This window comes from Suricata suricatta, chromosome 1 (genome assembly GCF_006229205.1).
Source record: "Suricata suricatta isolate VVHF042 chromosome 1, meerkat_22Aug2017_6uvM2_HiC, whole genome shotgun sequence".
NCBI classification, from domain to species: Eukaryota; Metazoa; Chordata; class Mammalia; order Carnivora; family Herpestidae; genus Suricata; species Suricata suricatta.
Genome location: NC_043700.1, coordinates 138017812 through 138032228, shown reverse-complemented (window position 1 = coordinate 138032228; position 14417 = coordinate 138017812). Strand labels below are relative to the sequence as shown.

General features: G+C 32.5%; 1 protein-coding gene across 1 annotated transcript in view; it reads right to left on the bottom strand.

Moving 5' to 3' along the window:
• The window catches only part of ANKRD17 (ankyrin repeat domain 17), a 131548-nt gene extending 118308 nt beyond the window's left edge, over nt 1-13240 (bottom strand). The window contains exon 1 of the mRNA XM_029945023.1: nt 13172-13240. Coding sequence (XP_029800883.1) covers nt 13172-13225 — 54 coding nt within the window. The 5' untranslated portion in view covers nt 13226-13240. The remainder of the gene's footprint in view (nt 1-13171) is intronic.
• Between the last annotated feature and the right edge of the window lie 1177 nt (nt 13241-14417).

Here is a 14417-nt window from a genome sequence, read left to right as displayed (position 1 = left end):
GTAAGGGACATAAACAAAGGAAAAAAGGAGCAAAACAACAAATGGGACAAACAAAACAATTAGTAAGATGCTAGTTTCAAACATAAAATATTGATAATTACATTAGGTAAAAATGAACTAAATACACGAATTAAAAGACAGATTAACAATCTGGATAAAAAGGCAAGAGCTAACTATATGCTGTCTACAAAAACATACTTAAAATATAAAAACAGAGAAAGGTTAAAAGCATGGAGACAAATACACTATGGAAATAATAGTTGTGGTATGCCTGAGTGGCTCAGTCAGTTAAGCAACTGACTCTTGATTTCAGATCAGGTCATGATCTCACTATTCATGGTATCAAGCCCTGTGTCAGGCTCTGTGCTGCCAGGGCAAAGCCTACTTGAAATTCATTCTCTCTCTCTCTCTCTCTCTCTCTCTCTCTCTCTCTCTCTCTCTCTCTCTCTGCCCTACCCTCACTCATGCATACATGCTCTCTCTCAAAATAAGTAAATATTTTAAAAAATAATTGTTTCAAGGGCACCTGGGTGGCTCAGATAGTTAAGCATCCAACTTCGGCTCAGGCCATGATCTCACAGTTCGTGGGTTCGAGCCCCACATTGGGATCTGTGCTGACAGCTCAGAGCCTAGCACCTGCTTCAGACTCTGTGTGTGTGTCTCTCTCTGCCCCTCCCCAGATCACACCGTCACTCTCTTTCTCTCAAAAATTAATAAAATGTTAAAAAAATGTTTTTAAACATTTGTTTCAAAGCTGGTAGAGTTATTATTAATATCAGACAAAGTAGAATGCAGATAAAACCAAGAATACTAACAAAGATAAAGAGGGACATTTAATTACATAAGAGGATCAATTTAGCAACAAAATGTAATGTTTATATACTTCATAACAGAGCTCCAAAACACATAAAGCAAAAACTGATGGATCAGAAAGAAAAAATGAGTTACTCCATAATTATAAACTCACTTCTCAGTAATTGATAGAACAAACAGAATCTCAGTAACAGTATAAGAGACTTGAACATTACTAATATAATTTAATTGACACTTATGGAATACTCATCCAACAACTGCAGAAAACATACTCTTTTTAAGTGTGTGTGGAACATTTACCAAAATGGACATGCACCAAAATGATGATGCAATACTTCTTTAAAAACTGAAAGCAGGGACACCCGGGTGGCTCAGCTGTTAAGTATCAGACTCTTGATTTCAGCTCAGGACATGATCTCATGGTTCATGAGACCAAGCTCCATGTCAGGCTCTGCACTGACAATAGGACCCTGCTTAGGATTCTTTCTCTCTGCACCCCTCTCCCTCCCTCCCTCTCTCTCTCTTTCAAACTAAATCAATAAATTTAAAAGAAAAAAAAAAGCTGAGAGCAGAATATATTCTCTGACTACACATAATTAACTTAGAAACCTGTATCATCCCAATATATGAGAAATGAAATACAGCATTTTTTAATAACTCATAGAACCTTTCTCAAAAAGAATTCCTCATCTGAACTACAAATGACCAAAAATAATTTGAGTGACTATTTTCTCAATTCTCTTAAAGATGATATATAATCAGTACTATTCTACATGCACAGGAAAGACAGATGCCTTAAAAATTCACAGCTTAATTATCTCATGAAACCCCAGTTGAGAAAAATAGAATGAGTCAGGAAATCACAAGGGAAATCAGTTAACATTTAAAACTAATAATAATGAAAATATAACACATCAAAATTTGTAATATATAACACTATAGCTTTTAATATTCACAAGTAAAACAACTAAAAGTTATAAACAGTGACCTCAGCTTCTACTTAAAGTGACTAAAATAAGAACCAATTAAATACAAAGAAAGTATAAAGGAGGAAATGCAAGAGTAAAAATTAATAAAATAGAAAATGAACAGAAAAACTTAAAGTTTATCAAAAATAAAATTGACAAATTTCATATTAGACTATACAAGAAAAAAAAAGAGAAAATCTAAAATACCAGAACCAGGATTGAAAGAGGGAACACTATTATAGCTCCTACCATCATTTAAAAAGTAAAAGACCATTATAATTCAACGACTTAAATTGAAATAGACTGCTTACAAGATTTACAAATTATCAAAACTTATGGAAAGAAAAGCTAAATGGCCCTCTAGCAAAGAAAGTGAATTTTTAATTAACAATTTTCCCACAAAGAAATAACTAGTTGCAAATGACTTTACTGGTCAATTCAATGAAACATTCAATTATACACAAGCTTTTAGAAATCATACACTTTAGAAAAGATACACTCCCAATCACTTTATGAGGCTAACATCTTTCTGATACCAAAAAATGGTCAAAGGTTTTATATAAAAAGGAAACTAAAGAACAATGCACCTTGTCTTGTAAAGAACAATAACCCTCAATAATATATAAGTAAACCAAACATGGCCATATCCAAAAAGGCGCCATATATCATGACCAAAATGGAATTTATCCCAAGAATACAAAGCTGACTTAAAATCCAAAAGTTAATTTGTATAATTCAAATAACAGAATAATGGAGGAAAATAATAAGATCACATCAAAAGATACAGATAAAAGTACCTGACAATACCCTTTGATGGTGAAAATTCTTAGCAAATTAGTAATAGAAGGAAACATCTCAACTAAATATGGGAATCAAAACAAAAACAAAACAATGCTAAGAAAATTAAAGAAAATGTACATAAATGGTCACAGTACGGGGCAACATTCTGTCAGCTATCCAAAATGCATTTCAAAGTCTGATATGGCCAAGAACCCACCAGTCTGCAATTTGTGTTCTTGATGTTCTAAATTTTATGCCTGAAACAAACCAGACCATCAGAAAACTGAGTGCTCAGACCACATTTTTTTTAACCAGATTGCATTTTATCGTAATTACTAGATTACATTCTATAGAAACAATATGGAGCTTATTTTTGGAATGCTAAAGACATCATTTACTGTAACATGTAGTACCTCCCTTTTGGGGGGGCCAAACAGAAATTACTTCTGAGACCTAAACTGCACAAAACGTATGCCTGTGAAACTTATGGACAATGCAAAGCTCACAATCCATCAAGTTTCCAATGTGGCTTTGGCTGCTAGTTAATCTGATCTAAGTTTAGCAATCACATACTGTTTATGCATTGCTGCATACTACTTTTATCTCTGGTCTTAATTTTGCCTTTTGTACTTTTAGAGTATATACTCTTATAAACTATTTCAAGTTCTTCTGCAGGATGAAATATCTTTTACATAAATACATGAGTAATTTTTAAAAATTTAAAGAATGCCAAGGTAGCCATATTAGAGAATTTCCATTTAATCAAGGACGTTAATAGAGACCATGTAATATTTTAAATGTACAGTCTCATGTAACTTTTTAAAAGCAGGAAAGAGTCGGACACAATTAACTTGAAAGGGAGACTATGGAGAGAAAACCCTAGGAAAGGAGGAGGATTTTGAAGAATTAACAGATAGTGAAGAGGGTAGCTGGTAGACAATGTGAACAGTAACACAATATTAATATACAATGTAAAGGAAAGCAGTTCAGAATAAATATGGTAAAGATAAAGATGGGTAGGTAGAGGAAGTCAAATAATAGATCAGGTGCAAAACTGACTTTGGATTTGATTCTTTAATGTGAAATAAAGCAGTAAAATGGGTTATAAAGCTTTTGAAATATATGGGGCCATTATCTCAAACTTTCTGTTTGGAAGTTATTGAAGCCAACACCGAAAGAGGACTAATTATAGACTTTAACATCTAGAAGGGATCATAGAGAAACTATATGTACAACTTACAGACTAAGAAAATTGAGAACAAAAAATATTTATTTCAAACATCATAACAACGATTATAAACCATAAAATATAACCTATATGGATGACTTTTTCTTCTTCCTCATTCCATGAACATACAGTATAAACCAAAGCAAAGCAAAGAGTTCAAAGAACTTCTCAAGGGAAAAAGATAGGTGGCTACTCCACCATACAAGAACACCTCAAATTAAAATGAAAAACAAGCATTTACTGTGTTCAATATATAATGCTAAATCACGAAGACACCAAGAAGAATAAAACGATTCATAAAAAATCATCTAACACTATAAGCTCAAGACAATATAAAAGCCCATTAAATATAACCTAAATATACTTAAAAATCAATGTCACCATAATTCAGCACACTCACTCACTTTGTAAAAGATAAATCTTTGTAATTCATATATTTATAAAATGATTCACCTGCTAAGATTTTTTTAAATGACATAAGTGGGGCTTAATCTTAATATTTTGGTTCTTTAAATAAATATGGTATTATGGGAGGGCAACTTTCTTTTTTCTCCATTTATTTTATTTCACAGAGAAAACTAAAAACAGCAAAGAGAAACTGAGGAAGATATTTTAAGAAAGTAACGAATTATTACACAAACATGACAAAACATTAACAAGGAAAACTTTCCAATATCTGTGAACACTTAAATAGCAGCATGTTTTTGGAAAATCTTAACCAGTATTTCTTTATGAAATAAAAGAATTTAGGAACTGTATTTCTTAAATTTGTTTCAACAGTTCACAGAAATATATACTGGTCTTTGTTACGATGACGGCATGAATTAAAAATGCAGAACATGAGACAAGGACTGGGGAAGTGGCATCAGGACATATTTAAGGATAGAACTAGCCAAGGATAAACACTAGCTAAATGAATAAGAAGGTTAACAAATGAAGATATCTGAGTGAAATCAAGGAGACAGGCTGACCACAATAACCAAACACAAGGATCAGAATGTATACAATTCATAGGAGAAAAAAGAAATCAAATGAAGTGGGTAGCAGATTTCCAAACTCAGAGAAAGAGGCTAAATGGTAAAAGGTCCGGAACTAAACAAAAAATCAAGACAGCAGAGAAAAATAACAAGGTGTTTAACACTGGTTCAACACTTTTCCTCATCTTAACAATCTTTTGGAATTTCCAAGGGGGGAGAAGAGTTATTAGCATTTGAGAAGTGGAAAAGACAAGAGATGTACAGATATTACTGATATTCCTTGTTTCCTATGGGAACACATAAATTCAATGCCAATTTCAAAATTAAATTGGCAAAAGAAAGTCGGGCATATATAAATATACATGTTTATATAAATAAAAAAGGTATAAAATAGATTTTAAATAACATAATTTTGCTAGTACACAAAGGAATTTGAAACTAACAGCTTAGTCTTTGGATTATCAAGATATACCTGATCTGAATCTTATTTTTCATTTTCATAGACAATATAAAAAAGAACTAGTCCCATAGAAAAAACTTCTCTTGACTGAATGAAAACCAGCTGGCACCTGTCATAGGACACAGAAAAGCAGCCAATAGCCTTTAAAATGAAAAATTAAAATCTGACAACTACTGGGGCACCTGGGTGGCTCAGTCAGTTAAGCATCTGACTTCAGCTCAGGTCATGATCTCATGGTCTGTGAGTTCGAGCCCGTGTCAGGCTCCGTGCTGACAGCTCAAAGCCTGGCGCCTGCTTAGGATTGTGTGTCTCCTCTCTCTGCCCTTCCCCCATTTGTGTTCTGTCTCTGTCTTTCGAAAATAAATAAATGCAAAAATTAATTAAAATAAATAAAATAACATTTGAGAACTATTTCATGTCATGTTTCACAAGTATTCAAATTTATGAACTCCTTTTCTAATCACTCAGAATTCTAACATAAGACATTTGATAGAATTTACAAATCCATTTCAGTTTTTAATAACTGCCTTCACCAAAAATCAAAAGTGTTACTATTTAATGTTACTTTATAGGCAGAACCATTTTCTACTTATGTCTAGCTTCTCCTTTCACTCACTACTTCACTTAGGAGTCCTCAAATTCCTTTTTCATAAATTTTGAATGATTAACCTAGGACTTAAAACTTTAAGCAATTATTTAAAATTCCAACATTTTTTCCACTTTTTTTTTTTCAATGCTTATTTATTTTTGAGAGATGGGGAGAGACAGAGCATAAGGCAGGGAGGGGCAGAGAGAGAGGGAGATACAGAATCTGAAGCAGGTTCCAGGCTCTGAGCTGTCAGCACAGAGCCCAACGCAGGGCTCAAACCCACACACTGTGAGGTCATGACCTGAGATGAAGTCAGATGCTTAACCAACTGAGCCAACCAGGTGCTCCAGTATTTTCCCACTTCTTAAACCTGCTCTATTGTAGTTGAAGGATGGAGAAGTCCTAGAGGGAGTTTCAAAAAAGATTAAAGAAAGAACTACGTGATGAATTAAGCAATTTGATAAAACAGTAAAAGAAAACATTCAAATCAAATAGACTTAAATTTAAATCTTAGTTTTATGCCTTTACTGATTGTGAACTTGGGCAATATACCGTAAACCAGTCATTACTCAGGTGTGGTCCACAGCATCCATGGGGATCCCCAACTTTTCCAGAGAATCTGTGAGGTCAAAACTATTCTTATATTAACTAAGATGATATCTGCCTGTTTCACTGTGCTGACATTTGTACCGATGACATAAAAGTAATGGTGGAGAAAACTGCTGGCTCCTCAACACAAATCAGAGCCGTCGTACCAGTCATCATATTCTTTTCTGCCATGCACTTGTAAATTTTAAAAAGAGGGGCAGAGGAGAAAGCCTGTTTTCATTATGAAAGAGTAAAAAAGTACTAATTTTTAAATTTCCAACCTTGAGTATATGACTTTTTAGTATTCTGTGTGACAAAATGGAAAACACTTCTGCTACATACTTAAGTGTGGTGGTTATCTCAAAACAAATACTTATATAAGTGTGACCTAAACTAGTAACTTTTTTTCATGAAATACCATTTTCACTGGAGACAGATATTCATTTGGCTGAGATCTTACAAAATGAAGGAGGTGAGCATGTCATTTCAAGGACAATTTCTTTGTCATCAGAAATAAAATTCAAACCCTCAAGCAAAAATTAGAATTTTGGAAAACTAGTATCAGACACTGTGAATTACTGACAGCTTCCTAAGTTTTTGCCTTTTAATAGGTAAATGGTGATATGAACAAATGTGTTTTTTAATACTGCAGAACAAAACGTAGCAATATTTGGAAGTCCATAAGTATGTTAGAAATGATTTTCCAAATGACCAATATATGATGTTATAAACTCATACAGGAGTACAAGTTGCACTAAACCAGTGGATTTTAATCTAACAAAGTTCAAATAATTCCCTGATAATGTGTGTTTTAGGTTCCACACTGCAACTAACCTCTAGGAAACTATGATTTGTGTAATTTTAAGAGTGGTATCAAAAAATATCCATAATTATCTGAAAGGGTTATTAATTATTCTTCCTTTTTTTATCCTCATATAAGTTTAAGATCAATTTTTCTTCTTAGATTTCTTACAAATTAATGTAGTACAACAGACTGACTATAAAGCAGATATAAATCTAGTTATCTTCTATCAAAGCAGATTTCATAGTTGAAAAAATATAAAACAATACCACTCTTACAGTTTTCTTTTCTTTTGGAAGTTATTTTTATAAAAGTATGTTAACATGTAATAAGTTACATTAATGATTTTTTAGTGAGTAAATATATAAATGTTTTTTAATTTTCTGAATTTTAACTTCCAGTCAAATTATTGATATGTGCAACTCTCATAAACAAAAATCCTAATGAGTCCCCAATACTTTTAAGAACGTAAAAGAGCCCTAAGATCAAAAAATTTGAGAACTGTGAGGATAATCATCTCTGAGTCTAAAGTTTTCTTGGTCTGTCAAATGGGAGGATGATACTAACATAAAATAGTATATGAGGGTTATCTTCACTTTAAAAAACAGCTAACAGTTAAGTATTAACTGTGTGCTAAGCATTGCACTAATTGTTTATAGGCATGATCTCATTTATTCCTTATAATCATTCTAGGAAATGGATACCTACCTCTTCAGAGTAATTTAGAAGACTAAATAAAACAATGCTTGTAAAGTACTTGGGACAGTCCTTCTGTATAATAAATTTTCAACAAATGGTAACTAATGTGCTCAATTAGTACTGCCACCATAAAACTAGGTGGGCATCCAATGCACAACATATATCTGTATTTAGCCAGCTAGTTAGAAGCCTGATTCCATCCAAGACCAAATTATTAATGACCAATATTGATCTAAACACTCATTTAACCAAAAGTTATCTCACAGACATTAGTTTACAAACATCTCCTGAAAGGCCTTTGTCTGCAAATCTGGAAGCTATACACTAAACCAAACACCAGTGGTTAAGCAGAACTTTAATGCTAACTTTTTAGTGATCAATTCGTTTCATATCAGAATGAGTTCTTTAGTCAAGTGTTGGAACAAGGACCCCTAACAATGCAGAACCAGGAAAGTGTCATTGGTTTTATATGTATATGCAGATAATACATGACACAGATCTTTCCTAATTCATACACCACAGCACGTGTTAACCACTGGACTATGATGGATTAACGTGGGACTAGAGGCATCTAGGCAACCCTGCTCTTACTCTCGTATAACTCACATATTTCTAGCTGTTTGGAGCCTTCATACTCTACTAAAACAACACATCTTCTTTATAAGGATTATAAACTAACATAAGTGTGTCTTTTAGTTATCGTCTAATATTTCCCCAAAGTTAGTGTTTGAAAGCAATGATACAACTCCTGCCTCTCCCTCCAAGATAAATTTAATTTTCAAATAAAAGTATTCATAATGCAGAATACAGCAGGAATATGAATGTGTTCCTATGGAGAATATATGCAAGCATATATATGTGTGTTGTATGCATACACATACACAATATGCTGATTTAAATGGTAACAGAAAAATCTTTAAGGACAAAAAGTAGAAAACAGGATTCAGGAGACTTTCTAGACAACCCAACACTCATAAATATTCCTAACAATTATACAGATAAGCATAAAAAAGATAACATAAAGTACTTAAATGAAACTTTGTGTTTAGAGAAAGGAAAATATATGCCTACTGAAAAATTCAGAATACTGTAAACATGGGTCTCACACTATTCAAACAAACAAATGAAGTAAAATACTAGTATTCATATACACACTTGAATGCATCCTGAAAGCAAGAATACTTAAATACCAATGGCAGACATTTTGTGTTCTGAACTTTTAGTTTGTGGAGCAAAAGTAACTGGGCTAATCTCATTGAATTTCAAATGCCTAGCACAGTGAAGGTACTCAATAAATACTGGAGTGAAATTTTAAGATTCAATCTACCCAACATGTCTAATCTTTCCAAAACCTCTTAATAAACGGAAAACGTTATTTATATCAACTCAAATAATTTACACATTTAGCTAAATTTTTCTGTCTCTAGATCAACTTATACTTATGTCCTAAAATTAGGTTACTCTAGGGGCACTTGGGTGGCTCAGTCAGTTAAGCATCTGACTTCCGCTCAAGTCATGATCTCAGGGGTTCGTGAGTTTGAGCCCTGCAGCAGGCTCTGTGCTGACAGCTCAGAGCCTGGAGCCTACATCAGATTCTGTGTCTGCCTCCCTCTCGGCCCCCTCTCCCCCCCCTCTCAAAAATGAATAAATGTTAAAAAAGATTAATTAAAAAAATAGGTTACTCTAAATCTTCCTTGTGAAAAATGCCACCGTGGTTATACTAAATATAAAACCTTAAAAATCCACAGAAGACTTGCTGACACAATATATAAGTAATGTGCATTTTATAAACAATATATTCTATAGAATAAAAAGATACATAGCAAGTGCCTGGTCAGAGTCTACTTCATGGAGATTTTACACAAATACTAAAAATAATTTTCATGGTAAACAGAAAGTGGATTTCTCATTTGAACTAAAATACACTATTTACCATTAGTCCATCATGTTGACAAATCAAAAGGAAACAGTAACTTCCCTGTGACTCTTTCAATCATATTTAAAAAACAAAAACAAATGCAAGAAAACTCTCTAATGTCACAATAAATATAAATGGTTCTATAATAAATCTACTTCCTATGTTTTAATCTGATCCTTAATTTAGTTCTACCCTAAAGCATACAGCCAAATCCTCAACCTACTGGACCTTACTTTAAGGAAGAAACAAAGTTGGAGCTCTTAGCTTACATATAACAACCTGTGAAATGAAGTACAGGCGAAGCTAGAAACCATGGCTTTGGTTGACAAGGGAACAAGACTAGGTTGTTATACTTCACACTGTAAATATTCTTATTTTCATAAAAGAGCTATTTTTTAAAACAAAAATGTATCAAATGCTATGCCCCCCAAAAAGTATTCTGAATTTAATTAAAATTAAAAGATAAAAATATTTGTAAAATTTTCTTTTGTAAGATAATTCTTACAGACAACTACTGAAACTGGTTCAATTATAAATAAAAAAACAGAACATATAGTAATCACGTTTCTGAAACGACCTCTCATATGATTCATCTTTTCATATAAAAAGCTTATATATAAACATCTCAGACACATACACAGCATTCAGCCACACAAATTTGGAATATACAAAAAAGTTTAGAGACCATTTCTTCTTATTGATCTTTCTAAGTACTAAGACCTATATTACATATGACCTATAGGAAAAGCATCAAAATTCTAAAATTATAATTACGTCTCAGCAAAAATAACATAATTTTTTAAGAGAGATATATATATCTGGCCCCCCAACCCCTTCTATCACCCATATTTGGCTATTTTCCCAAGGCATTACTTAAGGTGAGCTAGAAAGCAATGATATTAAGTTGAAACCAATCTTTTCCAGTTTGATTATAAGTTTTAGATACTTAGAATATTTTACTTAAGATTTTGAAGATCACTTAAAACTCAAGTTAAATACATCTGAGTATATATAATAAACAATCACAACTTAAAAGGTAAATTATATACCACTGTGAGAATTAATCAGCACTATATTCACTAATATTGATTTTAAGTTTTCTTTTTCCCAAGATTTAATAAGAGCACCTTTAGGAAATTTATGATTCAAAGGACCAGGTAACACTTGAATACAGAGAAAAACAGAAGGGGTCTAATATTTAGTATAAATAAGCAGAAATCTACATAAAATTCCAGATTCAAAAAAGTCACAAAGATGAAAATTATGGTAACAAAGTTGAAATAGCTCAATATTAGGTATAATAGTAAAATATTCACTGTGGTATAGAGATGAACTTCATTATTCATTGTTGGACATATATACAAAGAGTTAATTCTTTTTTGAAAAAGCAAAAATAATTTCCTGGAAAGCTTGTAGTGTAAAATGTTATCTACTGACTTGCAATATGAGGTAGTTAAAAAGTGGTACATTAGTTTCAGAGAGTTAGTAAGTCTATTCTCTTAGGTTATTATGACTACCTATAATTTTGGAAAAGAAGCATATTTTATTATTACTTGGTAATTTTTCACATTTAGTCTGCCAATTATGGACAAATATGCAGCTAAATAAAATAGTATTAAATAAAGAGAAAACCTCTGTATGGTTTAATGCAACAGGTATATAGGAAACAAACTGAGAAACATAACATTAAACAATTTTAGTGTAAATAATGAAAAGCCAATTTTTAAGACAGCATTAGAAAAACATATACATAAGGCACAAAACTATGCTGAAGTGTGTTTTTCCCAGAAAATAACTCAGGTTTTTAAAATCTGTTACATACTTAAATTTTAAATGGCTAAAAAAAAAATCAAATATATTTAATGTAATCTGTATAGTTCTTTAAAATCCACACAAAAAAATGTTTTAAAAACACATTAAAATATACCACTAGAACTTTATATTCTAATCAGATGTATTTAAGCTGAGCCCTTAAGTCATGTGACCACTCCTAATTACCAAAGTTCCTTGATGAAAGTACATACCACTATTTCTAAGTAGATAATTCGTTCCATCTCTAAGAAAACCCAGCAGTAACAAAGTTTAAAAGATAGACAAAGAATGGAAATTAACCAGAGAATTCAATTCAGACAATAAGCTCTTAGGAGAGGGGGGGAAAGAGTATGTTGGCAGGTGTCTGCAAGGAGTTAGATAATACAAAGGAATCAGTTTTCATTCTGCAGAACAGCCATGAGACTTGCTGCAATGTCAGCTCCAAGCACACACTGAGGGACTCCAGAAAATGCTCATTGATCATGCAGTACTTTATAATGCGCATAGGCTTTTTTCTCCTGCTAACCCCGCCTAGCTTCCCTTTGCAGCTTATTTTCCCAAGCCCTCTCCCCCTAATAGAATCTCTTCCTGAAGACAGTGAAATATTTAATAAATTGTCTTAACAGTCGAAATATTAGGAATACCATTCACCATTATGAGCCTCTTTAATTAGCCAGTTTTTTCTTAATGAGGGAGGAAAAAACTCTACACATCATAGATTTAAAAATGGATTTTAAATATCTATACCTACAGATACAAATGTTTGATAGTTATACTATATCCAAGGCCAAAGCCCATTATACTTCCACTTTGACATGTGTTTCCTTAAACTGATTTATACTCAAATAGGTTCTTAAAAAATTGACACAACCAGGAATAACAGAAAATTAATTTAAAATCCTCATGACTCAAAATGCAGATTTTTATTGTGAGCTTTCAAGCATTAGTGCCTTAAATTTTAGGGCCTTTTATTTTTTAACTTAATAATCTATTTTATAATGTCAAAGTCACATGAAAAATCCAGAACCAGAATGTGCCAGCTAAATTAAGCAATCAGATTGATATATATGCTTAATTTTACCATAGGAACTAAGATAACCAGCTGTTTTTAATAGTTAACAGCAAGCAGAGCTTTGGACTTAAATATGTAAATGAATTCTAAGGCATATGACACTAAACCTACTCAAAGCTGCTTTGTAGACCCCACCTTCTAATGAGTTAATCTAAAGGTCACCACCACCAGCCAACGTTTTTTTTACTAAGTCCGAGGCCCTTTCTCTCTTTTTTTATTTCCTATTAAGCATATACCTACAATTTATAAAACATGAAGTTTAAACAAAATAATTCTAGACTTGTTCAGTAATCATGTGAATCAGACTGGCACATTTTCACAAGGAATAAGGTCTGACCATATCTCTTTTATGCTCTGTCTCTCTATGCTCTCTCCTCTAATCTATTCATCTGTAAAATAATTCCGGCAGATAAGATTTCTTTGTTCAGATTTCAACTTTCATTTCATTTACAAACCTAGCCCTACCTCAAGAATGTCTTCTAGAACATATGCTTCCATTTCAGCCGCTGTCTCCACCATGTTTTATCAAACTGCCATGTTTCTTACTGCACTATGATTAGATCATTGCCAGCAGGAACACTCCTCTGTGTCAGCAAGGGAACAGGAAATGGAATGTTCTATTACATGCCTAAAGCAGCTTAGCTGTTCACTAGCCAGGCATCTACCAAAAGAGCAGGGGGTGACTCACTGTGTATTTTTTAAAGATACAGAAGCTCTATTCCAAAGCAAACTTCTGTCAAGTAATTTTAACAGACAAAATAAATAAAGTCTCTCATTTTACCATTCCAAATTTTAAAATCCTAAAATTTCAAAAAAAGCAATAACTGCACATTTTTTAAAATGCTATTTAAACACGTCTGGCTTCCTGGTTGAACAAAAGAGGTTGAAGTGGGTTACGTAGCAATTTATCCTTGGTAAAGCCTTGTAGTGAGATTAATGGCTGTATTAAATACGCAAAGAAAGAGGCAAGGTAATACCAAATTAGGAATTTGCTACATCTGGCAAATGCATTATATAACATACACATTATAGTTCCTGACTTAAGGATGTCAAAAAATATAGATTTTGTAAATAGTAAACTGGTATTCTAGAAACTACAATGTTTGGAAATACCTAGGAGAATGAAATTAACATTCAACTGATTTACAAGTTCTGAGGCAAAAAGACATAACACATCATGGTTATATTCATTTTCTAGGAATGTCTTTAACTTCATTTACTAACCAAAGAAATGGTCCTTTCCCCCATTATCTCAAATAGTGTAAGAGATTAAAATATTTCAGATAAATGAAATCCAAAACACTGTATGTGAATCATTAAACAGCAAATAAAGTTGGTGACAGACACCAAATTATATTAGATTCATTACTGTAATGGATCCTCTATTTAGTAAAATGTATGATCTTGTCAGATTTTTTCCTTATGTAATCTGGAATATGAAAAATGCAACTGTAAAGGAACAATGTTTTATGCCCTGTGGTATTAATAAAATAACTGTGCACATGTAGGAGTGCCACACAAACTAAACTTGGTGTGAATCCTCAATGTACTAATTACCCAATATAATTATAAATCTAAGGTGAACAGTCTTCTAGTCTAAATTTTCCTAACTAAAGAAAATGATTTTTTTAAAGGAAAGAGAAAAAAACTGGAAAAAAATTAGATGAAGGAGTTACTATTAACTTGGCCAAATCTAAGCTGAGAAAAGTCA